General features: G+C 35.8%; 1 protein-coding gene across 2 annotated transcripts in view; it reads right to left on the reverse strand.

The window, feature by feature from the left end:
* Slc49a4 (solute carrier family 49 member 4) overlaps nt 1–25,285 on the reverse strand; it is a 132,736-nt gene that overhangs the window by 23,873 nt on the left and 83,578 nt on the right. For both annotated transcript variants that reach the window (XM_048794564.1, XM_015486864.2), the window contains exons 5-7: nt 20,489–20,597; nt 15,554–15,621; nt 12,118–12,245 (exon numbers count right to left, since the gene is read on the reverse strand). In XM_048794564.1, the coding sequence (XP_048650521.1) occupies nt 12,118–12,245; nt 15,554–15,621; nt 20,489–20,597 (305 nt within the window). The remainder of the gene's footprint in view (nt 1–12,117; nt 12,246–15,553; nt 15,622–20,488; nt 20,598–25,285) is intronic.

Raw genomic sequence — 25,285 nt, forward strand, 5'->3', positions numbered from 1 at the left:
TTCACCGTCTAAATTAAACTTGATATTATAAGTGAAAACATTTCTTTTGGAAATAAAGACACATGTGTAAAGAAACAGTAAGTAGTGGTAAGAAATATTCACAATGTTAACTACATAATTTTTGCATAGGTTTTGAGAATGTTGAATATATATAATACCTATACACACACATAAATATACACAAATATACATTTCTATATCACTGAGCTCTCCTTCTCTTCTGTCACATTTTCTTCTTAAAAAACTGACTGTTGTAGCCTTCAGAAACTACCATTAATTAAAATATACTGTATGTAACTGTGCTTACAGAAGAGTATGGGGCATATTCTGCCGCCGTATTCATCAATGGCTATGATTTTCTTTCTCTGTTATTAATTTGCAGGTGTCCTTGTTTAGCCTCTTTGTTTGCATACTTCAATCCTATAAAGGTAGACTGCTACATTTAGAATCCCTCATGGCTGAAAGGTAAAATAATTACCTTGAAATGAAGTGTAACTAATAATCCTTGGAAAGAATGGGCCTAGAGTGTAGACTGGCTGTGAAATCAGATATCATTGGTACATGCTTATCAATAACTTTCAAGTTCCCAAAGAATTATTTATGGTTATAAAGAAGACAGTGCACTATTAAATCATGGAATGCTGACTGATCACCTGGTCAAAACCTTCACCTGCAAGAAACATGAACTCTGCTGGAAGGCTTATTCTCTTATTGAAAGTCTCCGTGATCTGAAGGCTTATTCTCTTAAAGAAAGATCTACACAATATTCCTTGAATGTCCTTTGAGCAGTTCATGATTCTTATGTAAGAATTTTCACAAATCCATTCTCTTTTTGTAATACCTATGCTACTTTTCCTTTCTTGAGCAGTTAGTTATAAGTAACAGTTACTTTAGTTCATAAAGTTAAAAAGAGTAGTTAAGGCTTTTAGCCATCTTTTCTCAAAGCTTAACTTCTCTAATTTCTCTCTCTGTGTGTGTGTGTGTGTGTGTGTGTGTTTGTGTTTGTGTGTGTGTGAGTGTGTTGTCAGTACTGGGGACTGAATCCAGGGCCTTGAACATGCTAGGCAAATGTTCTATCACTGAGCTATATCCCCACCCTCTACCCCTTAATTGCTTTAATAATGTGCATCTCTTTAAGCATATTCATTATTCTTTTTTTTTAAATTTTCCTTTTCCACCCCAATTTGGGCATGTGTATATTTTTATTTCTTTGAATGCTATTAAAAAGGGACATAATTTTCATTTATTTAAGGTAAAATACATAAAAATATAACAAGAAGATTACTTTTTAAAAATTTATTCTAATTAATTATATGACAATAGAATACATTTATGCAATTTGAAATGCCATACATAAATAGAACTTAATTATTTTTTCTGATTGTACATGTTGTAGAATCACATAGGTCATGCAGTCATATATGTACATAAGGTAATAATATCTGTTTCATTCCACTAACCTTCCTACCTCCACACCCCCTCCCCTTACTCCCCTCTACTTAATCTAAAGTAACTCTATTCTTCCCTAGCTACCCCCCTCATTAGCATCTGCATATCAGAGAAAACATTATTTGGCCTTTGTTTTTTGGTATTGGCTTATTTGCTTAGCATGATATTCTCCAACTCCATCCATTTACCAGAAAATTCCATAATTTCATTCTTCTTTAAAGATGAGTAACATTCCATCATGTGTCTGTATATGTATATGTATATGCATATGTGTTTAAGTTCTCTAATTTCTCTCTGTGTATATACACACATATATATGTGTTTTCATCTGTTGAAGGGCATCTAGGTTGGTTCCATAGTTTAGCTATTGTGAACTCAGCTGCTATAAACATTGAAGTGGAATTTTTTGGATATTCTAAATAAAGAGTCATGTCATCGACAAACAGTGATGTCTGAGTTCTTCTTTACCAATTTGTACCATTTTAATTGCTTCCTTTTAATTGCTCTGGTTAGAGTTTCAAGGATGATGTTAAATAAAAGTGGTGAAAGAGGGCATCCTTGTCTAGTTCCAGTTTTTAGAGGGAATGCTTTTAATTTTTCTCCATTTAGAATTGTTGGTATTGGGTTTAGCATATATAGCTGTTACAATGTTGAGGTATGTTCCTGCTATCCCTAAAATTTTTCTAGTGTTTTGAACTTGAATGGATGATGAATTTTGTCAAATGCTTTTCTGCATCTATTGAGATGATAATATGATTCTTGTTTTTAAGTCTATTGATATGAAGAATTATGTTTATTGATTTCCATATGTTGAACCAACCCTGCATCCCTGGGAGGAACCCCACTTGATCATGATACACTATCTTTTTAATATGTTTTTGTATTTTATTGAGAATTTTTGCATTTATTTTCATCAGGAATATTGGTCTGAAGTTTTCTTTCCTTGATGTGTCTTTGGTTGTGGAATTAGGGTGATACTAGCCTAATAGAATGAATTTGGAAGGATTCCTTCCTTTTCTATTTCATGAAATACTTTAAGGAGTATTGATGTTAATTCTTCTTTTAAGATCTTCTAGAACTCAATTGAGAATCTGTCTGGTCCTGGGGTTTTCTTACTTGGTAGGCTTTTGGTCGCATTTTCTTTCATTACTTGAAATTGATCTGTTTAAATCATGTATGTCTTCCTGATACAGTTTAGGTAAGTCACTAGAAATTTGTTGATGTCTTCAATATTTTCTATTTTATTGGAGTATAAATTTTCACAACAGTTTCTAATTATCTCCTGTATTTTAGTCGTATCCATTATGATATTTCCTTTTTCATCACACAGTTTAGTAATTTGAATTTTCTTGTTAGCGTGACTAGGGGTTTATCTATTTTATTTATTTTTTTCAAAAAACCAGCTTTTTGTTTTGTCCATGTTTTCAATTGTTTCAATTTCCTTGATTTCAGCTCTGATTTTAATTATTTCCTGTCTTCTACTGTTTTTGGTCTTGATTTGTTCTTCTTTTTCTAGGGCTTTAAGATATAATGTTAAATAATTTATTTGTTGATTTTTTTATTCTTTTAATGAATAAGCTCAATGCAATAAACTCTCTTAGTACTGCCTTCATAGTATCCCAGAGATTTTGATATGTTGTATCAGTATTCTCATTTACCTCTAAGTATTTTTTAAAATTTCATCCTTGATATCTTCTACTATCCATTCATCATTCAATAGTGTATTATTTAGTGTCCATGTGTTACAGTAGCTTATATTTTTTATTTTATCATTGATTTCTTATTTCATTCTATTATGATCTGATAGAATGCAGGGTATTATCTCAATTTTTTTCTATTTACTAAGAGTTGCTTTGTGGCATAAGATATGGTCTATTTTAGAGAAGGATCCCTGTGCTGCTAAGAAGAAACTGTATTCACTCATTGATTAATGAAATATTCTATATATGTTAAGTCTAAATCATTGATTGTATTATTTAATTCCATAGTTTCTTGGTTTAGTTTTTGTTTGGAAGACATGTCCAGTCATGAGAGAGGTGTGTTAAAGTCACCCAGTATTATTATGTTGTCCATTTGATTTTTGAAATTGACAAGGGTTTGTTTGATGTACATAGATGCTCCGTTGTTTGGGGCATAAATGTTTACAATTGTCATGTCTTGTTAATGTATAATTTTCTTAAGTAGTATGAAATGTCCTTTTTTGTTCCTTCTGATTAACTTTGGCTTGAAGTCCACTTTATCTGAAATAAGGATGGAAACCCCTACTTGTTTATGTGATCCATATGAGTGTTATATTTTTTTCCCCATCCTTTCACCTTCAGTCTATGGATTCTTTGCTTCTGAGGTGAGTGTCTTGGAAACAGCATATTGTTGGGTCTTGTTTTTAATCCAATCTGCCAGTCTATGTTTTTTGATTGATGAGTTTAGGCCGTTACATTTAAGGTTATTATTGAGATATGATTTGTATTCCCAGTCATTTTGGTTTATTTCTGGTTTTTAATTTGACTTAGTTTCTCCTTTGATTGACTATTCCTTTAGTGTAGTTCCTCACTTTGCTGGTTTTCACTTTTATTTTTTACTTCATCATGGAATATTTTGTTGAAAATGTTCTGTAGTGCAGGTTTTCTAGTTGTGAATTCTTTTAACTTTTGTTTATCATGGAAGGTTTTTATTTCATCTTCAAATCTGAAACTTAATTTTGCTCAATATAAAATTCTTGGTTGACATCCATTTATGTCTAGTCTGTTGGTGATGCTTTCCATTGAATTTATAATTTAGTTATTGGTTCCTTCATTTCAAGTATTTCTGCTAGTTTTTTTCATAATTTCTCTTTACTTCCTATATTCTTCCTATCTTTTACTTCCTATATTCTTTTTGATTTCACTCTGTCTACCATCCTTTACTTTGCAAATCAGTTTAACTATATACATTCTAAACTCCTTCTCGGATATTTCCTCTACTGTGTTGTCAATGGATTCTGTTATTGGAGCATCTTGGTTTGTTTGGGGTGCTTTATTCCCTTGTTTTTTCATGTTGTTTGTGTGTTTTCCCATCTAACAGATGGATCTGAGGCATACATATTCTACCCTGTAGACTTATATTGTCCCTGTAGGTTTCCAGTACCTCACATTTAAGGTTGACTAATATCAATAACACCCAGTGTAAACAATATGTAGCCTTAAACTTAATAGCTCCCACTAAGTTGTCTACTGATTTCTCGTAATAAACAAAAATGATGAGTTCAATCACTGTCTACAATATAAACAGGAAATTTGTTAATGGATTTACAATTTCAAATGATAGACAAAGAGAGAACAGAAGTAGTGTAGGACATGATGATCATGAGGGAGGAAGAGAGAAACTAGAATTAAAATTCCACAGGAAAAGTGGAAAAGGAACCAACAGAGATTGGGTGTTGGCTAAAGAAAAGATAGATAATTCAGGAAAACAGAGGAAAGGAAGAAAAAAATTAAAAAATATAAGAATATACAACAAAACTGCAAAACACCATTCATATATCACCGTCCTCAACAACAAATTGATGCATGAAAAATACCTTGCTCTGATTATGGTAGAGATGTTAGGGAAGAAAAAAATAAAATAAAATAAATCTCGATGGAAAATGGAACAACTGTCTCCATCAGCATTTAGTAGTTTCTCAGCCCTGTCTCTGACTTCTCACAGGATTGCCAGCCCCGGCCTGGCCCTCACAGACCCAGTCACTATCCCACTGATCTGGGCTTCAGATACCCCAGGCTTAGCCAAGTTGCTGCTCCAACTTGCAGAGAGACCACCAGGGATACACTCACACAAAGGAATGATCCTGAGAAGCAGCAGCAATATGGTGGCACCAGCACTCCCAGTGGGAAGACCCCAGGCACAGCCAAACCCGCAGGCACCCTGACACTGGATTTCCAGGCCCTGGCCGTCATCCCCAGACAGAAGCAGCTGCACCCTAAGATGGTGGTGGCAGCAAACCTGCTGGCACCTCAGCTCCCTCCTGGCTGGCATGCCATGATGGATGTGGCTGCATGGAATTAAACCTGTAGTCTCCCTGGCAGTGGACCTCTGAGAGGCTGTGGCAGCGGTAGTGGTAGGGGATTAGCATAGCTGGCAGCAGGTCAGAGGCTGATGTAGCAGTGGCAGTGGGTTAGTGGCAGTGGTGTCATGAACAAGAGGATTACTCTTTAGTCTAAATATGTCACATATCTTTCAATACAACTGAGTGTGCTTCCTTTCTTTAAATAGCACTTGAAGTCACCTTGTGGCCAGCTGTTGCTCCCTAGGGGATTCTGTCTAGCTAGACATCTTTCCTTACCCCTTACTCTGTATTTGTTTCTGATGTCACCATTGTGGCCTTCTAGTAACTTTAGATGAAATTAGATGAATTATCTCTCCCATGGCAACTTCTGTCAAACAGTCAAATTATATTGTTTCAGCAAACTCAACACCAAAGTGCTAACATTTTTCAAAATGCCATTTTCCTAGCATTCAACTGTAGTAAAAAATGACCATGTGAGTTGTGGCTAACAAGGCTAGACATCTCATTCTCAGATAAGGTGAAAAATGTGTTTTCATAATTTTGTTTATGGTATAAGCTTCAAGATTTTGAAGTGCATGTTATCTAGTCATGAGGTTATTTATTTGCCCTATTTTAAGTACTTCAATTAATTAATAATGCAATTTTAAATACAAAGTTTACCTAAGGGGGGGAAAATGGTATACTGTTGATAGTCTCTAAGAAGATATATGTAAGCAAGCACATATATCAACACAGAATGCCTTTGGAGAGAATGTACTGACCCAGTTTTTCTTCTGCAGAGATGGCAACAGTTATAATATTAAGATTTGTGAATTCTCTGATAAGCGGATGCTGATTCATAATGGGGAGAGGGTAGGGAAGAATGGAGGAACTTTGGATTGAGCAGAGGGGAGTGAAAGGAGGGGAGGAGGTGTGAGGATGGGAAAGATGGTAGAATGAGATGGACATTATTACCCTATATACGTATATGGTGCGTGACTGGCGTCATGTGTGTCTGCATCATGTACATCCAGAAGAATGAGAAGTTGTACTCCATTTGTGTACAATGTGTCAAAATGCATTCTGTTGTCATATAGAACTAATTAGAACAAATTAAAAGAAAAGATCAGTGGACTACAGGAAGATTGCAATAGGTAGTTTAATGAGATAACAGTAGTACTTAATAACACAGGTTGAATAAAACTAATTTATACCAGACCTTAAACTATACTACAGAGCAATAGTAACAAAAACGGCAGGATATTGGTACCCAAATAGACACGTAGACCAATGGTACAAAATAGAAGACACAGAGACAAACCCATATAAATATGGTTATCTCATACTAGACAAAGGTGCCGGAAACATATTGGAGAAGATAGCCTATTCAACAAATAGTGCTGGGAAAACTGGAAATCCATATTTAGCAGAATGAAATTGAACTTCTATTTCTCACCCTGCACAAAAATCAAGTCAAAGTGGATCAAAGACTTAGACATTAGAACAAAGATCCTGTACCTAATAGAAGAAGATAAAGTAAACTCAAATCTTCATCATGTTGGCTTAGGACCTGACTTCCTCAACAAGACTCCTAAAGCGCAAGAAGTAAAATCAAGAATCAATAAATAGGATGAATTAAAACTAAAAAGCTTCTTTTTAGCAAAGGAAACAATCAATAACATGATGTGAGAGCCTGCAGAATGGAAAAAAAAATATTTACCACATGCACCTCAGACAAAACACTAATTTCCAGGGTATATAAAGAACTGAAAGAACTTTAAAAACCAAATAACCCAATCAATAAATGGGCTAAGGAATTGAACAGACCCTTTACAGAGGAAGAAATACAACTGATCAAGAAACATGCAAAACTGTTCATCATCTCTAACAATTAGAGAAATGAAAAATCAAAACTACTCTTAAGATTTCCATGGGCTGGGGATGTGGCTCAAGTGGTAGCGTGCTCGCCTGGCATGCGTGCAGCCAGGGTTCGATCCTCAGCACCACATACAAAGATGTTGTGTCCGCCAAAAACTAAAAAATAAATATTAAAAAATTCTCTCTCAAAAAAAAAAAAAAGATTTCCTCCCACTCTGGTCAGAATGGCAATTATCAAGAATACAAGCAATAATAAATGTTGGCAAGGATGTGGGAAAAAAGTACTGTCGACTTTTTATTAGCTTTTTATTTATTATGTTAACAGTTACAATCATGCATGTACAGTCATGCATTGCTTAATGATGGGACATGTTATGAGAAATGCATCATTAGATGATTTTTGCCGTATGAACATCAGAGTGTATGACACAAAGTTAGGCAACTGAGACACCACCAGGTGATGTCTTATTATGAGACCACTATCATATATATTGTCTGTTTTTGACTGAAACAGTGTTATGTGGCACAGAAATTTATCTCAAACACTTTTCATGTGGATTCTTCTTATATATAAAAACTCACAATAAAAATAATAAGAGGAAAAGACTAGATATTTTCCTGATTAAAATAATAATGATCAGTAAGAAAGAAACATGAATTTGCCATTTCTGACTTTAAATACCAACCTAAAGATCTAATTTGTCTATAATTAGATTTCGTAGCAAGTTTTCTTTCATGAAACCTCTTTCACTTAAAAGGAATTAGATCAGATTTTTACAAAGGCAGTAAGAGTGTTTGTGATAGATTTATTCAAATTCTCCTTTGTTGGGCTGGAGTTGTGGCTAAGTGGTAGAGCGCATACCTAGCACCTATGAGGCACTGGGTTCAATCCTTAGCACCACACACACACACACACAAAAAAAAAAATAAAGAAGATATTGTGTCCATCTACAACTAAAAAAAAAAAATTTAAAAATTCTCCATTATTCCACTAAAATGTGCCATTTTTGCCTTCCTGTACCTAGTGCTGAATAATGAAGAGACACTGTGGTTGCTGACCACCACTAGCAGTTAAGTCCTATTTACTAGGGCTCAAATGCAGGTAACACACACTCCATTCATTCATTGATTCCTTAGGGTCTGTACTCAATACCAGAGTGGAGGGCAGAATTTATAAGGTACAAATCCATGCTCCAGATGTTCAGACTGGTAGGAAGAATAAGACATAAACTCAAATAACTACTATCAGGAAAGATATAACAATTTAGAGAAGGAAATGAACTAATCTAATTCTTCACCCAGTGCATTGATAAATTAAAACTATATCTTTCAGAAATATCTAAATGACATTCAAAAACTGACCTGCAATTGAAAATGACAGGAAAATTTATAAATCTCCTGAAAGTTAAGGTGGTCACATCAAACTCAACCTTTTCAATTCTTTGCCTTGATTTAATTTAAAATTCTGCTTTTCTTACTATCCAACATAATTATTTTCAACAACAGACTGGGAAAACATGGTCTTGACCAGGGCCAATCACACCAATGTTCTTTCAAGATTTAAAAAGACATAGAGTTTTCAAATATACATTTCCTGTAAAAGAAAAACATGGTCACTACACAAACCCAGACAAACATGGAGGTAGTAGGAAATTATATTTACTAAAGCCTTCACTCAGAGACAAAACTGTTAATTCTGTCATGTTAAATTGAAAACAGCTAAATTTTAATGAATAAACTATCTTATACTGAATATTCTACACTTAATTCAAAAGAAAGAAATCTATTCATCATGTACTCACAACTATGTTCTTGTAAAATTCACAGATGCTTTCTTGACATAGAGTACCATGAGAAAATCTAAGTGTAATACCATGGATAAGAAGAGTTGTAAACTAAAACTGTTCTACCAGAATGTCGTCCAACTGCTAAATTATAAAATTATACTGGAATAAAATTTTAAAAATTTGTGGCCCAGAATACTTGCTACAACTGCTCAAAACACCAATGTAGGCACATTGACATATAAATAATGCACGGTGTGTCTAATTATTACTTCTCAGGCAAAGCAATGTGCATACTGAAGAGAGGACTGCAGGCAGGTTGGGATAAGCAGAGGATTCTAAATCTTCTTCGTTCTTAGCATTCTTAGTGTTCCAGTAATTTTTTCAAGGTGTGCCAAGGCCAAAAGAAGTAGCTAACATTTCTGTTAATTATACAGTTAGGCCCCAACAATTTAATAAATATATGTGTCCTAACAATTAACTAGCCATTTGAAAAGTAATACCCATAAACTGAGAGAAATACAGTTTTATTTTGTTCTTAAGAATTTAAGTGTTTTTTACCATTATTTCTATCTAGATTTCATCTATTCCTCCCACGCTTCCCTTCCCTACCCCACTATGAATCAGCCTCCTTATATCAGAGAAAACATTTGGCATTTGGTTTTTTGGGATTGCCTAACTTCACTTAGCATTATCTTCTCTAACTCCAATGTGATAGACATTATTATCCAAAGTACATGTATGAAGACACAAATTGGTGTGAATATACTTTATATACAACCAGAGATATAAAAATTGTGTATAATAAGAATTGTAATGCATTCCACTGTCATATATAAATAAAAAAATTGATAGAAAAATTTATAAGTTTTTTTATGTTATTGTATTTAAATTTTTTAAAAATTGTTAATGGACACAATATTTATTTTTTATGTGGTGCTGAGGATCAAACCCAGTGTTTCATGAGTGCTAGGCAAGTGCTCTACCACTGAGCCACAATCCCAGCCCTGTTATTTTATTTTTTATACCTTTATTTTATTTATTTTTATGTGATGCTGAAGATCAAACCCAGTGCCTCACACATGCTAGGCAAGCACTCTACCACTGAGCTACATACAACCACAGCCCCATTATTACTAAATGACCACATTACTTAATAATGGGATGTGTTCATCTGTTGAGCATTGTACAACTTCTCAAATTTGGAAGTGAATTGAGTACCACCACCCTCATTTCCTGTTTTACACTGATTTTGTGCTTTTTATCACAGCAATTACCAAAAAACTAACTTTGCAAAAATATGTGTACAATGTGTTATCAAAAAGAATGCAGCATACTCTACTGCTGACACTGGGAACTTCTTTGGAGCAGAGGTTCCATTGACTTTGCTGCAGTACTCAGGACAGCTGGTTTGGTGCAGTTTGGCCACTGAGGGTCTAAGGTAACCTGATCCCATTGCCCTATTTATCTTTGTAAAAGTGGTAGGTACTCCCAAAGAAATGGCTGTCTTTGAAAGATGTGCCTCTGAAGTGTAAATTATTGGTTCTGTTCTTACAAAGTGCAGAGATCCAAATTGGGACACATATTCCTTAGTTATACAGAGACAAAAGAAACCTTCTTTCTCATGGACTCATAAATTATTATGAAGATCATAAAATCTTTGTATTACATGGAATGTACATGCCACTGGGTTCCAATGGAGCTACCTTCAGATTCTTATTTGTTTCTACTCATATGAATGCTTGTTATGATCTTTAATCATACAATCTACTTTATAACAAAAATCCTTTAATACTTAATCCAAAAGGTGACTATTAACTTGCAAATGGAATTAAAAATACTTACTTAAGCAGTCATTTGTTAGAAGAAAGGAAAAAGCAATAACAGAGTCCCCTGGATTTATAGAATAATCTGTCATAGTAATTTAAAGAGATCCTGGATTGGATCCCTCTCCCACAAAAACATTCACATTGTCATCTCTGGAATTTGTGAATAAGTTGTCTTACATGGCAAAGGGGATTAAGGCTGAGGTGAAATCATGGCTGCTAATCAGCTGAGTTTAAAACTGAGAGATTATCCTGGATTATCTAAGAGGGCTCAGTGTAATCAATCACAATTGATTCCTTAAAATTGGAATAAGGAGCTGAGAAAGGAAGGCAGAAGAGAAGAGAAGAGAAGAAGGGAGAGGGGAGAGGGAGACAGACTATGGGAGAAAGGTAGGGAGCAGTGTGACAGGACTTGGCCTCCTCCTGCTGTCTTTGACGATGATCATAAGTCAGGAATAGGGGGTTACCTCTAGAAGCTAGAAAAGGTGAGGAAACAGGTTTTTCCCTTAGTCTACCCACACTTTGATTTTAGCCCAAGAAGACCTATGGTGAATCTCCTTCTAACCCACAGATACATAAGATAATAAAGTCACTAAATTTATGTAACTTAGAATAGCAACACAGAACAGAGGCTGAATTCATAGTAATGATAATCATATAAAGAACAGCAACTATGAGTGTTTTGGAAACTAGATGAGCTAAGAAAATTGGCTATAACATACTTTGAACAGGTATTTCAGTAAGCCTTGTTTTTGTACTAATAAAGAAAGCCAAATATAAAATAAAGTTATAGGTGTTGGTTCAAAAACATTTAATATCTTAGCTTTTTGCCCTTGTTTTGTTTATTATATAATAATTGTTATGAAGATAATAAAATCTTTGTATTATGCTCTGATATGAATTTTTTTAAAAATCAGCTTTTCATATTATATGAGTTTTGTCCAAAGAATATACTGCTTTTTCATATGCAGAATACCAATTAAAATATTTTTTATTATTTCTTGGGCTCCTTTTAGATGGTATGATGGCAGGATGATTGAACAAGGAAAATCACTGTGTATTTAATAAATGGAAAGCAAAAAAAGTCCTAGTATCAGAGAATGTTTACTTTCGTGAACTAAAAATATTTATTCAAACTTCAAAAATAGCCTGTGCTCACCTGTAGTCAAAGGCAGATGTGTGATACTGTTCAAACAGGTCAGGGTGAACCATGTGGATGACAGTGTAGCCCCAGAAAACAGGAGGAGAAGAATTAGCTTCAGCATACCCCGGATAAAATCTGCAAACCTGAAAAGAAACACTGTTCTATTAATTCTATCTGAACCTTTAAGTTTTATAAATAACACTTAATAACATGCTTTCCTTAAACAATGCAAAGAATTCCCCATGCTTTATTTAAAAACTAGCTATATCTTTGTTTTTTAATTGACATATTTTCTTGTATGTATGATGTTACTTTATATTTTTTTTCCTTATTAAACACAAAATGTCATCTTTGGGATCTATAACTCATAGGATGGATTCTGAGTTTTTCAATGTAACTTTAATTTTATTTATATATTCTATACTTTTAAAACATTCTACAATGAAAACACATTATCCCAGTTTTAGAAAGTAGGCTATTTTGTTGACATAAACTTGCAAAGATGGTTCTCCTAATATTCAGGCTCAGAGAATACACACAAGTGCCTACACCAGAGCCTCTGAGGTCTTAAGTGACATGATCTGCCTGTTCCCCCTTTCCTTGCTATGCGCTGGTTGGATGGCTGTATTTCTGTTTCTCATACATGCTAAAGTTGCTTCCCACAGTAATGGGTATATTTTGCACTTGTCCCATCTGCCTGGAATGCTGGTGCTCCCAGACCCTCACCTGGCTCTTCTGCTTATCCTTCAGCTCATTTAGGTCTCAGTTCAACAAGGCTCTCCAGGCTCACTGAGTCCTCCCCATCATGGATTTACATTTTGCTTTATTTCACTATAGTATTTTTTTTCCTTTTGGAAAAACTGTTTTATTTTTGCATTTGTTTATTTATTTATTTATCCCTACTAGACTGTAAGTTTCCGAAAAGCAAGAATACAGCATCTAGGAACACTGAATATTCTATGAAGTTTGGAACTTTCATAGCATTTTAAATTCTCAAATCATTACCTTTTCCCAGAATCAACATGAAACTAAATAGCATGCCAAAAAAACTTTACATTTGCCAATTGCTTTTCCTCACATGCAGACTGTTAAATGTTTAAGGCACAATCCTCTGGCTGTGCCTCTATACCATTTACTTCATCCTTCAGAAAGGATGCTCCTCTTATAGAAAAATTGATCCTGTCCCCAGTATGACATTTCCCATGTTCTTTTCACTTTGAAATTTTAAAAACAGATTTATAATCTCTGTTGTAATTATGTGGCTGTACTTTGTAACACTTTCTATATTATCCTTTGTTTTACACTTATTTAACATGATATGGTTAATCATGTTTGTTAGTAAAAACTAAGATGATTTCCTGTGAGAGCTGATGCCATCTTTTGGTAGGAAAAATGGATGCACTTTTGCTCAGTGACAAGTTCATTCTCATATAACAATTCAGAAGCAGAAAATTCTGTGTACTCTGTAAAAGGTTCCACAGATTGAGAGAAATGTCCCTCAAAAAATGCAAAACACTTGGTTTTAATCCAAGCTGGCTGAACACTTTCAAATTTACATACTGGGTGCTAAATAAACTCCCTCATCAGAGAGGCAGGTGACAAGATATAAGAGACTGAAACAGCGTTCAGGTACAAATCACAGTTGAACTGCAAGAAAGTTTTATAGAACCTGATCATATAAGAATAAACTGACCACAGTGGTCTGCTCTTTTTTTAAAATATTTTTTTTTTAGTTGTAGAAGGACACACAATATCTTTGTTTATTAACTTATTTTTTTTTTATGTGGTGCTAGGCAAGTGCTCTGCCATTGAGCTACAGCCCCAGCTGGGTCTGCTGTTTTTTGAGGGCACTGTCCTTTCAAATGGCTGATACCACCAAGAAGAATATAAGGACCAAATAATACCTTTATTAGTGGTCTTTAGCAACATAATTACAAAAAACTACCCAAAGCATTCATGTCTGTAAGGAAATTCCATTCTAGGGAATCCTTGAAAAATGGGGTTCTGAAAATAATTTTTTTTAGTTGTAGATGGATAGCAAACTTTATTTTATTTGTTCATTTTTTATGGGGTGCTAAAGATTGAACCCAGCCTCACATGTGCTAGGCAAGCATTCTACCACTGAGCCACAGCCCCGGTCTTCTGAAAATAATTTCAAAAATTAATTTTAGGCATTGTAAATAACTAAAATTTGATTTCTGAACCCAGAATAAGAGAAGCACTTTTTAGAACTTCCATTTCAACAAATTAAAAAGCAAAATGTCTTCATTATAATTTAACCCTCTAAATGAATTTATCTGCAGTTAAAAATTAAGGAGTTGCAGAAAGAAAATAAAGAGAAGCATGTGAGATGTCACTTCTTATTCCCTCTTTGACCTATTTGGTGCTCAGAATAGGATTTGATTAATGAAAATTCACTATAATCTACTTAGAGATTTAATTAGAAAAATTAGGTATGACTCTTGTCAAAATGTGCAGATCAATGTTTTTTATTACCAGTGATTTCCTAAAAATGATATTTTCTATCCTATTTCTTTAGCCTTTAGATTTTATTCTTATAATTTCCTAATTTATACAAACCTCAAATAAAGAAAATTTAGGAGTTATGGTATCAATTTATTCTTTCATAATCCCAGAAACACTATGCAAACTGTAAGGTCTAGATATATTATCTGTGTCAATTATGTTTAAGTATTTAGTTACTGAGCTGATTTACACATTTTATTTGATTACCCCAAATATGTAATTAGATTCTCTTCTTCCTGGCAAACTTGATTGTCTAATTTTTAAATGACTTGAGAGTTGAAGGAATACTCTCTCTTTGGAAATACCAAGAGTAGTTTTATAGGTAGCAATCTAAGAGTGACATTTCCATTCTTTTCTTTTTTAGAATAAATGTAACAGACACTTTTCTTTCTTCTGATTCATTCTAAAAATGTGTTGTCATAATAGGTTAAGATCAAAAGGAGTTTGATGAAACTGGAAACCTACATGAACATTTTTCATCAAAAATCCCATAGGGACATATCTGCCATAAAAAACCAGAAACACATATCTGCTACTGGGAGATTGCCTTCTTATGAAAAGTTCTAGAGATGCTCTTATAAATTATTCGATTCTTTCTTATTCTTGTTAACTATTGATTTACCTTTCTTTGGGTTCCATGGAGATGTTTCTCTCTAACAATATGGAGAGAGACAGCTTAATTACACTGGAAATACATTTCTGATCTGCAAAAAACATTTTAGGAAGAACTACACCTGAGAAGGATTCCTGTAGCAGTAAATTCTATTCATTCAAGTGAATTTCTTGTAGCCTAAACAAGTGCCCTTTTCCAATCTTTGCCAGTTCTACTTTCTCCTGAGTTTTAATGTTTCTTTAGGAGAGCCTATTTCTCTTTGGGCTTTTCCCGCTCTTCTGTCCACTCACATTTGATATAAAATATTCTTACCTTGCCATAGCTATTCCAACAACACAGCCTCCAACTATGGACCAAAATCCAATCCAGCCAGCATCTACCTGTTAATCAAGCAGCAGACACATTTCAGGCAAGACTTTCATGTTGCAATTTAGAAAATGAAAAAGAAAACCTTTATGAACAATGTGTTAACAGCCAATTGGCAACAGATCTGGGAAATATCATTTAAGAAAATGGACAAAATGAAAGGATTCACATGTAGCTGATTAACACAAACTAATGTAAGTATGTCCTTAATTAACTTTTTATTGGAATGTTTAAAGCAACCAAGTAATCAATGTCATTAAATATATTTTCCATTATGTTCTTCATTGTACTAGGAATGCTTAAGACAATGGGAAAAGGAGAGGAAATGATCACTGAGTTCAAAAAGTTTAAATATCACCAGCATACATGAAACTACTAGGAAATAATTAGGGGATAAAATGTTTGGCAATATCTAAAAATGTACTGAGAGAAGAGAGAAGGAGGGAGGGAGGGAGAAATATGTGGCTGAGCAAGAGAGTGGATAGAGAAAGAGAAGCTGAGTTGGGTTCAAGTGTATAGAATATTCTTCCCTTGACTAAACATTTCCATCCCTGCCATTTACTAGCTTTGTCATTCTGGAAAAATTATGTCTTCTTACTTATAAAATGGATGCAGTGAGATAATGAGTATACAGGACTAAGGTCAATGGCCAGCACACAGGAAGTACTCAATAAATGTCCACATTTGTTATTGCCCAATGATGCTTCTCTATTTATCTGATGTTCTTCATGGCCACACTCTTTCAGGGCAATCTACAAATCCTGCTACATTTCCTCATCACTCATGTACTTTAACTCTTTAAAAAATTAATTTAAATTGGTGAATGACAATTATGCATATTAGTGGGATAAATAATTTCATTTCCTAGTATCCCCCTTTCTCCTCCCTTCTTTCCCTCCCCCTTACCCTCTTCTGTTATATGGTTTAGTTGAGGTGTCCCCCAAAATCTCATGTGTGAGATAATGTAAGAATTTTCAGGGGTAAAATGGTTAGATTATGAGAGGTACTACCTAATCGGTATATTAATCCACTGATGGATTAAGTGGGCAGTAGCTGTTGGCAGGTAAGGTGTGGCTGGAGTAAGTAGGTCATTGGGAGTGTGACTTTGGTGTTTATATTTTGTCCCTGGTGAGTGGAGCTCTCTCTCTGCTTCTTGGTTGCCATCCTGAGCTGCTTTCCTCCTTAACACCTTTCCACCAGATGTTCTGCCTCACCTTGGGCCTACAGCTGTAGAGTCAGCCTAACATGTATTAAACCTCTGAAACTGTGAGCCAAAATAAACCTTTTCCTCCTCTTCACTGCTCTTATCAGGTATGTCGGTAAGAGTGATGCAAAAGCTGACCAGAATACCCTCTCCTACTCTACTGGTCTCCCTTCTAATTTCATGAGATCCTTGATCCTTTGCTTTTTTCCTTTCTTTTCTCTAAATTCCACATATGAAAAAAGACATATGACCCCTTGACTTTCTAAGTCTGGCTTATTTTGTTTAACATAATGCCCTCAAGTTTCATCCATTTTCTTGTAAATTATACAATTTCATTCTTTATGGCTGAGCAAAACTCCATTGTGTGTATGTATGTGTGTGTGTGTGTGTGTGTGTGTGTGTATATATATATATCACATTTTCTTTAAACATTCGTCTGTTGACAGACACCTAGGCTGGCTCCATAACTTGGTCATTGCCAAAAACACAAGTATATATGTATTGCTATAGTATGCTGACTTTATAATTTCTTTAGATAAAATATAACTGTAACTCGTATTATGACTTGCCTTCTGCCCCCATACATACTCTAAGCCTCAATTTCCATACTAGTAGAATGGGGATTAAAACACACACACACACACACACACACACACTTATTAAGAGTCAGATCAGTTAGTAAATGTAAAGTGTTCAATACATGTTAGTTGCTGTTTGTGTCTCTTAACATCGTTGCATTTGTTTCTCTTCTTTCCCCTTCCCAGGACCAACATACTTGCTTAGTATCTTGTTTCTCATTTCCATATTCCTGTAAAAACTTCTGAAATGGTCTTCAGAATTTATTTTGCCCACTACTGCCAGGATAGTTACCCCAGCTGTCCTTCTGGCTACAGGACAAAGTTCAAACTTGACCTGGCATTTGAGAGTTGTCCAAACTAATTTTTATCTTTTATTACTTTGAATCATACATTGGTATCAGGGTTTGCCAGCTGTCTTTCAAATGTTATCTTCTTCTACCTGGGTACTTAGCTAAATTATATGTGTCCACTCCTGTCTGGTACATGTGACCATGTGACTAAGTTCTCATTGACAGAAGTGAGCAGAAGCGGGGTATGCCATCTACAGGTTAGAATAGAACCTGAAGACAGCTATATGTTTCCTCCATGCTTTCTTTCCCTTTCCACCACTACAGTCTGAATGTGGTCACCGAGAAGCACACATGCATATAATGACAAGGTCCTGGGGGACAGAAGCAATATCCAAGTCTCTAAATCAGCACTAGGAAAAGAATTGTCCCAACTTTGCCCAATGTTCCTAGATCATTGTGCACGCTGTCCTGGATTCTATGTGAAAGAGAAACTTCTTATGAAGTCTCAGAATATGGGGAGAACAGCAGCTTAGTCTACTCTAAGGAATACGAGAGCTTCACAGAGGTTTTTTTGCTACACCAGTGTTTGCCACCAGAAGCAAACAAATGCTTTGGAGAAAGATGACATCCTGAAACTTATATTACCATGAGTTTTTTATAACACTGGCATTTGGGGCAGGAGGACTCTTGGCTCTGCAGGACTACCCCTCTCATGTCAGGGCATTTAATATCCATTGTCTAAAGTTTACTTAATGCTATTAGGCCCCTACAGACATTCCCACTTGTCCTTTAGGTGAGTGGGGTCTTGTGCCTGGCTAAGAACCTCTGTGAGCTGGTGGTTCTGCTGCTTGGCCTTTCAGGCCAGTTTGTGCATTTTGCCTCCTTTTTTCATGATACTCACTTCTAGTTAATAAAATTCTATTTTATAATTAAAATTTTTCTTTGCTTTAATTTAAAATTTTGCCTTAATACCTTTAATTCAAGGTCTCTGTATCTGGCAGTGTTTGTATAGAGAAAGATTCCTGAAAGGGCTTCCTAGGGTTTACAATACAAAGCATAGACATGCAAAGTTAGCACCATTTAAACAGGTACTTTACTTTTCCTTATCGGAACTGAGCACGCTTGGAATACCTGCTGTCCATAAAAACAGGTCAGAAAACTAAGAGAAAGCATTTCTTTTATGGTAAAAATACCACTACGTTCTGAACGTTGGTGTCCTAAAACTCATGCATTAGAACTTACTTCCAATGTCATCAATGTCTTAATATTAAGAGGTGGGCTTTAGAAGATGATCAAGTCCTGAGAACTCTTCCTCCATGGACAGAATTAGTGCCCTTTATAAAAGAGGTCAAAGGGTAATGCCTTGTCCCTTCTGCCATGTGAGAACACAGCAAGAAGGCTCCAGCTTGAGGCAGAGGGCCATCTCTCTTCATATACCAAATCTGCTGGTGCCTTGATTGTGGACTTTCCAGCTTCCAGATCAGGGAGAAATAAAGTTTCTCTTGTTATAAATTACCAAGTCTAAGGCCTGGATGGACTAACAAAAGTACAGTAGTGATTTGAATTAGTATCTGGTGGAAAATCTATCTGAAGAGAGATTTCACAGGGTAATCCAGAATTACGAAAACATGATCTAGGATGGGAAGGAAAGCCAGAAAGACATGCCTAGTATTTGGAGACAATTTCCATTTAGAGGTGTCTCCTGATTTCAGAAAATGTGGCTAAGAACTCTAGATAGGGCAAAGGGGAAAAGGGGAGGGAGGGGAAGGGAGGGGGCACAGGGGTAGGAAAGACGGTAGAATGAGATGGTCATTATTACCCTAAGTACATGTATGAAGACATGAAGAATGTGACTCTACTTTGTGTACAACCAGAGACATGAAAAATTGTGCTCTATATGTGTAATATGAATTGTAATGCATTCTGTTGTCATATATAACAAATTAAAATTTAAAAAAAATTTTTAAAAAAGAAGAAAATGAGGCTAAGGGAGTGAAAAATTATTATAAGCCTCATTGACCTAAAAAATATGAATTTGGGACCTGCTTGAGGTGAGGTAGCCTTGTAACAATGACAGACTTCAACCAGGCACTCTGAAGGACCATATTCAAAGAGTAAGGGGCACTGGAAAAAGATCACTCTGAGGCACCAAAGCCTTGCCTTAAATGATCTCAATCCCTGAAACTAGATTAAGGTGATTTGTGTCAGAAAAAAATACCTCACAAATTCTCTCTGGAAGAAAATAACATCATCTTGAAGGTTAAGTTCTTTTACAACTTTTCATATGCTATGTCTAGCACTCAGTCAAAAATCATGGAACACAGAAAGTGATTCAATCCCTAGCAACACACACACACACACACACACACACATACACACACTCATATACACATATATATTCCAATACACAATACATATATTTATGAATTTATTTATATTTTCATGTGGTGCTAATGATTGAACCCAGTGCTCCACAAGTGCTAGGCAAGCACTCTACCTCTGAGCTACAACCCCAGCCCCATAATTTTCTTTATAAATATTCTCCTCTATGAAGTATAAAGCAAGGATAAATGAAGAGGTCAACAAAGATTTCTGTTTATTACATCATTAATTTCATCCAAAAATGTAAAATTCATGGCTGTTATCAAAATCAAGTTTTAAACTGTTTCACAAGAATCTTGATTTTGCAACAGTGATTTAGGACAATATTTTACTCAGTCTTTCAAGCTAAAACCAAGAACATGTAATCAGTATTTATAAATTAAATGACCTAAAGTACCTATTACATATAAAGAAATAAATTACTTACTTGGCTGACATGCACTGGCGTTAAAATTAAGTCCAGAACTCCAGACCAGCCAGCAAATACACCAAGTGGGATAGCATATGCTAAAGCAATCATCAAAAATCTCAAATTGCTGTAAAAGAAAAGTAAAAGAAATGTACAATTTTCTAATTTGAAAATTTTTAGACAGTAGATTTCATTTTTGTTTTATTATTATTAAAGTTTTCTGTTGAAGATATTTAAATAGGCAATATAATTCAAGTAGCTCAAAATTGAAAGTTATAAAAATATGGGGGGAAATATCCCTTTTACTTCTATTTTCCTCTTCTTATAATTACCAATGTTGTCAATCTTGTGGGTAACTGTCCAATGCAAATATATGTATATTTTCCTCCCAATCTACATTTGCTGAACTTTGCTATTTTTTTCAGGGCTGGGGACCTTGTGCATACAAGGCAAATGCTCGACCATGAGCTAAATCCATAGCTCCTGAACCTTGCTTTTTTAAAATGAAGAGTTCTTATAACTCTTTCTATAAACAGTACATAAATACCTTGTTCATTCTTAGAGCTGCATGGTATCCACGATGTGGATTTATCATAAATTTATGTAACCATACATATGAACTTTTACTCTTTTGATCTTATAAAGTCATTTCACATCTGTGCTAGTGCACCCGTAGGATCAATTCCAATGTGCAACTGCCAGGTCAAAGCGTTTGTATATTTGTAGCTTTGCTAGATACTGCTAAGTGTCCTCCACAGAATTATATCTCTACATACCTATCAAAAGGACTAAAATAAAAACATAGTGATAACACAAAAATCTGACAAGGATGCACAAAGAATGGATGACTTGCACTGCTCATGGTAATAAAAAATGGTAAAACCACACTGATAAATGTAGGGAAAAAAAAAAACAACAACAATCCCAAACTACCACTACTACCTTACAATCCAGCAAACGCACTGCTGTATATTTATCCCAGAAAATTAAAACTTACATTCACTCAAAACCTGTATACAAATGTTTATAGAAACTTTTAAGTAAAAGCCAAAATGTAGAAATAACCCAGATATCACTCAGCAAGTAAATGGTTAAGTAAACTGGTACAACCATATCATGGAATACTGCTCAGCAACAGAAAGCAATGAACTAGTGATGTAGCCAACAAACTGGATTACTCTTCAGAAAATTACACTGAGTAAAAAAGGCCAAACTTTTATGTATTAAATATTACTTATATTATATAAGCTTCTTGAAATAACAAAGTTGTAGTCACAGAGATCAGAGTAGTACTTTCTAGGAATTGAGGAGTCAACTGGGAGAGGACTAAGCGTGGCTGTAAAAGGACAACAGGAGGGATCCTTGCGGGATGGAACCTTTCTGTATCATGACTGCATCAAAGTCAGTGTTCTGTCCGTGATACTCTACTTTTGCAGGATGTTATCACTGGGGGAAACTGGGTGAACAGTACATGCTATCTTTCTCTATTATTTCCTACACTGCATGGAAATCTACAATTACCTCAGAGTAAAAAATTTAACATGAATTTTAAATATAATGTAAAAATGTAATGAAAATTAGATACCATTCAAATAGCTTTAAANATATATATATATATATATATATATATATATATATATATATATATATATTATCTAGGAATAAACCAGAAAGGCCAGGAATCTCTGTAGGGTGGGAGGTCCGTGTGTGTGTGTGTGTGTGTGTGTGTGTATGTGTTTGTATGTGTGTGTGTGTGTAGGGGGAAGTCACCTTTAATTTAATTAAGGCCACTGAGGATCAAAGACCTAGACCAGAGACCTTGCACCCACTAGAAGAAAATGTAGGCCAAATCTTTATCATGTCAGTTTAGGAACCGACTTCCTCAACAAGACTCCTAAAGTACAAGAAAGAAAATCAAAAATCAACAAATGGGATGGTATCAATCTAAAAAGCTTCTTCACAGCAAAGGAAACAATAAAGAGAGTGAAGAGAGAGCCTACAGAATGGAAGAAAATTTTCGCCATCTGCACCTCTGATAGAGCTTTAATATCTAGGATATACAAAGAACTAAAAAATACCCCTCCAAAATAAATAAATAAAATAACCCAATCAATACATAGGCAAAGGAACTGAACAGGCACTTCACAGAAGAAATTTGAATGGTCAACAAGTATATGAAAAAATGTTAAATATCACTAGCAATTAGAGAAATGCAAATCAAAACTACACTGAGATTTCATCTCACTCTATTCGGCAAGGCAACAATCAAGAATACAAGTAACAGGGGAGATCCAAGATGGCAGAACAGAGGAGGTCTGTGGCATGAAACCAAGAAAGCAGACAGGCAGCTTCTCCACAAGGTCTCGCCTAGATGGAATACAACATCAAGAGTGTGAGAGGACCCCTATACAGCGGATTTTTGCAGAAATCACCAGCGCTGCAACCACCCACAAAGAAATCAGAGACTCTGTGCTTGAGTAAGTCTCTAGACTCTGGACCCAAAGCCCACAATTCTAGCTCACCCACGGCTCACAAGTGGCTTAGCAGAACAACCTATCCTGCACCTCTGCAGAACTCCAGGCTGCACTCCACTCCCACGCAGGTCACACGGCTGCTACCTATCCACAGCACAAGGCCATCGCCCAGCTTCCCCCACATCATCAGACACCCCAGCACTGGAAGCAGACCGATTCCAACTTGGAAAACCTTCATCGCCATTTTGTGGTGGGCATGGCTACCAGATCAGGTCACCATCTAAGCAGGTATCTGAATACCAATCCCCCCCACCCCGCCCCCAAGCAGCGGTAACTCATCACAGTGACCACCCAACACAAAAATAGCTCTCAGTTGGACCAGAGTGCAGTGTGAACATGGCGCTGCCCACCTGGTGTGAGCCTGGGGGTGACAGGTCCCGTAGTTGAGACCTGATAAGTAAGACAGGGGAAGGGACTAAAGTCTGGATCATAATAGAGGGACTAGGATCTGGGAAAACTACAGGCAAGAGAGGGAGATGGTATCGAGGGCACAAGTCAGATGATTGGTCACAAAAAAAGACCCATGAGGTGCAATTTTCCTGTTGGGACTGGTGGACAGAACTCCCCACTTCCAGAGGCTCTATACCAGGTCCAGTCTTCACACCCTGATTACCTACACCATCCTGAGGGCAGAGACACCTGCTAGATGAGACAACCCCACCTACTAGATGAGAAGAGAAAGAAATGGATCTCTAAGAGTATTTTTTTTCCCCCTTCTTCTTCTGTCTCTTCTACCCTTCTATCCTCTGGCCCTCACATCCCCAACATATGTAAAACCAAGAACTTTGCATAAAATAGGACTTTGAGGACTGAGTCACCTGAATAATATAATATAGAGGAATTGCATAAGCCCCCTTTTCCTTTTTCTTCTCTTTTTCTTTCTTTCCCTTTTTTGTTTTACTCTTTCCTCTTCCTTCACCATCCAAATTTTACTATTTTCACATCCTGTATTTTTCTAAATACATATGTGTGTTTGTTTTATGTACTCTACTGTTGTCCTATGTAATTGTCTACCCTAAATTACTTCCTGTATATTCCCCTGGAAATAACTCTCTTCATTAGATTTCTCCTTCACATTTCCTAAAATATATTAATTCTATACCGTCACATCTTTTCCCCTCAGCATATCACCCTACGCCTGACACCCAGTTCATTGTCTACCGCCAGAAATGGTAAACCTTTTTATGAAACTACTGATTATATTTTAAATAATAATTGAATCCAATATTTCTGGACATTGAGACTAAACTGTAAATGTCTTAATAACAACAATTTGTTCACAGGTGATGTATTGTTGATATTGGGATCCGTTAACATTGTTCTTCCCCACAAAAGAAAGATCTTGGAACCCTACAAGAGCACTACAAATCTATAGGGTAAAAACAATAACACACCAGATCCACAGAGCTGGAAAGGAAGACACATGAGCAACATGAAAAGACAAGGGAAGAAAGTAACACAAACAAATCAAGAAGACACATCATTAGAAGTATTGTCAGCTAGAGCAGAAAAAATTACAGAGAAAGATTTCAGGTATACATGGTTAAAATGTTTTGGGATCTCAAAGAAGACATAAGAGAACAAATACAGGCAGTGAAAGATCACTTTGACCATAAGCTACAGAAACAAATCCAAGAAGCAAAAGATCACCTCAACAGAGAGATAGAGGTTCTAAAAAAAAACAACCCAAACAGAAATCCTTGAAATGAAAGAAATAATAAATTAAAAACTCAAAGGAAAGCATCACCAACAGAGTGGGCCACTTAGAAGGTAGGACATCAGACAATGAAGATAAAATAAATCATCTTGAAAAGAATAAAGACCATACAGTGAAAATGATAAGAAACCACGAACAGAACATTCAAGAAATATGGGATAGCATAAAAAGACCAAATTTAAGAGTTATTGGGGAGGGAAGATGGCAGCGAGGGGAGTGCATTGCCCCCGTGTGCTGCTTCACTGTGTGGGAGTATGACAAGTCAGGACGGCTAAAGGATATCTTGTTAGGAATTTCCAGCAATAGTGGGGTGCTCCGGAACCTGGAGGAAAGATTTCCATCGCACGAGGATCGGCTACGGGGACTCAAACGCGAGAGGTTTGTCGCACGGAGGGTAACACTGCTTATTCAGCAAACCGCCCCGCGGCTAGAGTCTGCAGCGTGCGCTGGGAAACGAGGAGATAGCGACACAGGGTACAGCGCTGCAGTTTCTGCCAGCCGTGCAAGCACCGTACTCAGGGCTGAATTCTGGGTTCGAGACGGGGGAAGGAAGTGGTCCATCTC

This window comes from Marmota marmota, unplaced genomic scaffold, assembly GCF_001458135.2.
Source record: "Marmota marmota marmota unplaced genomic scaffold, marMar, whole genome shotgun sequence".
NCBI lineage: Eukaryota > Metazoa > Chordata > Mammalia > Rodentia > Sciuridae > Marmota > Marmota marmota.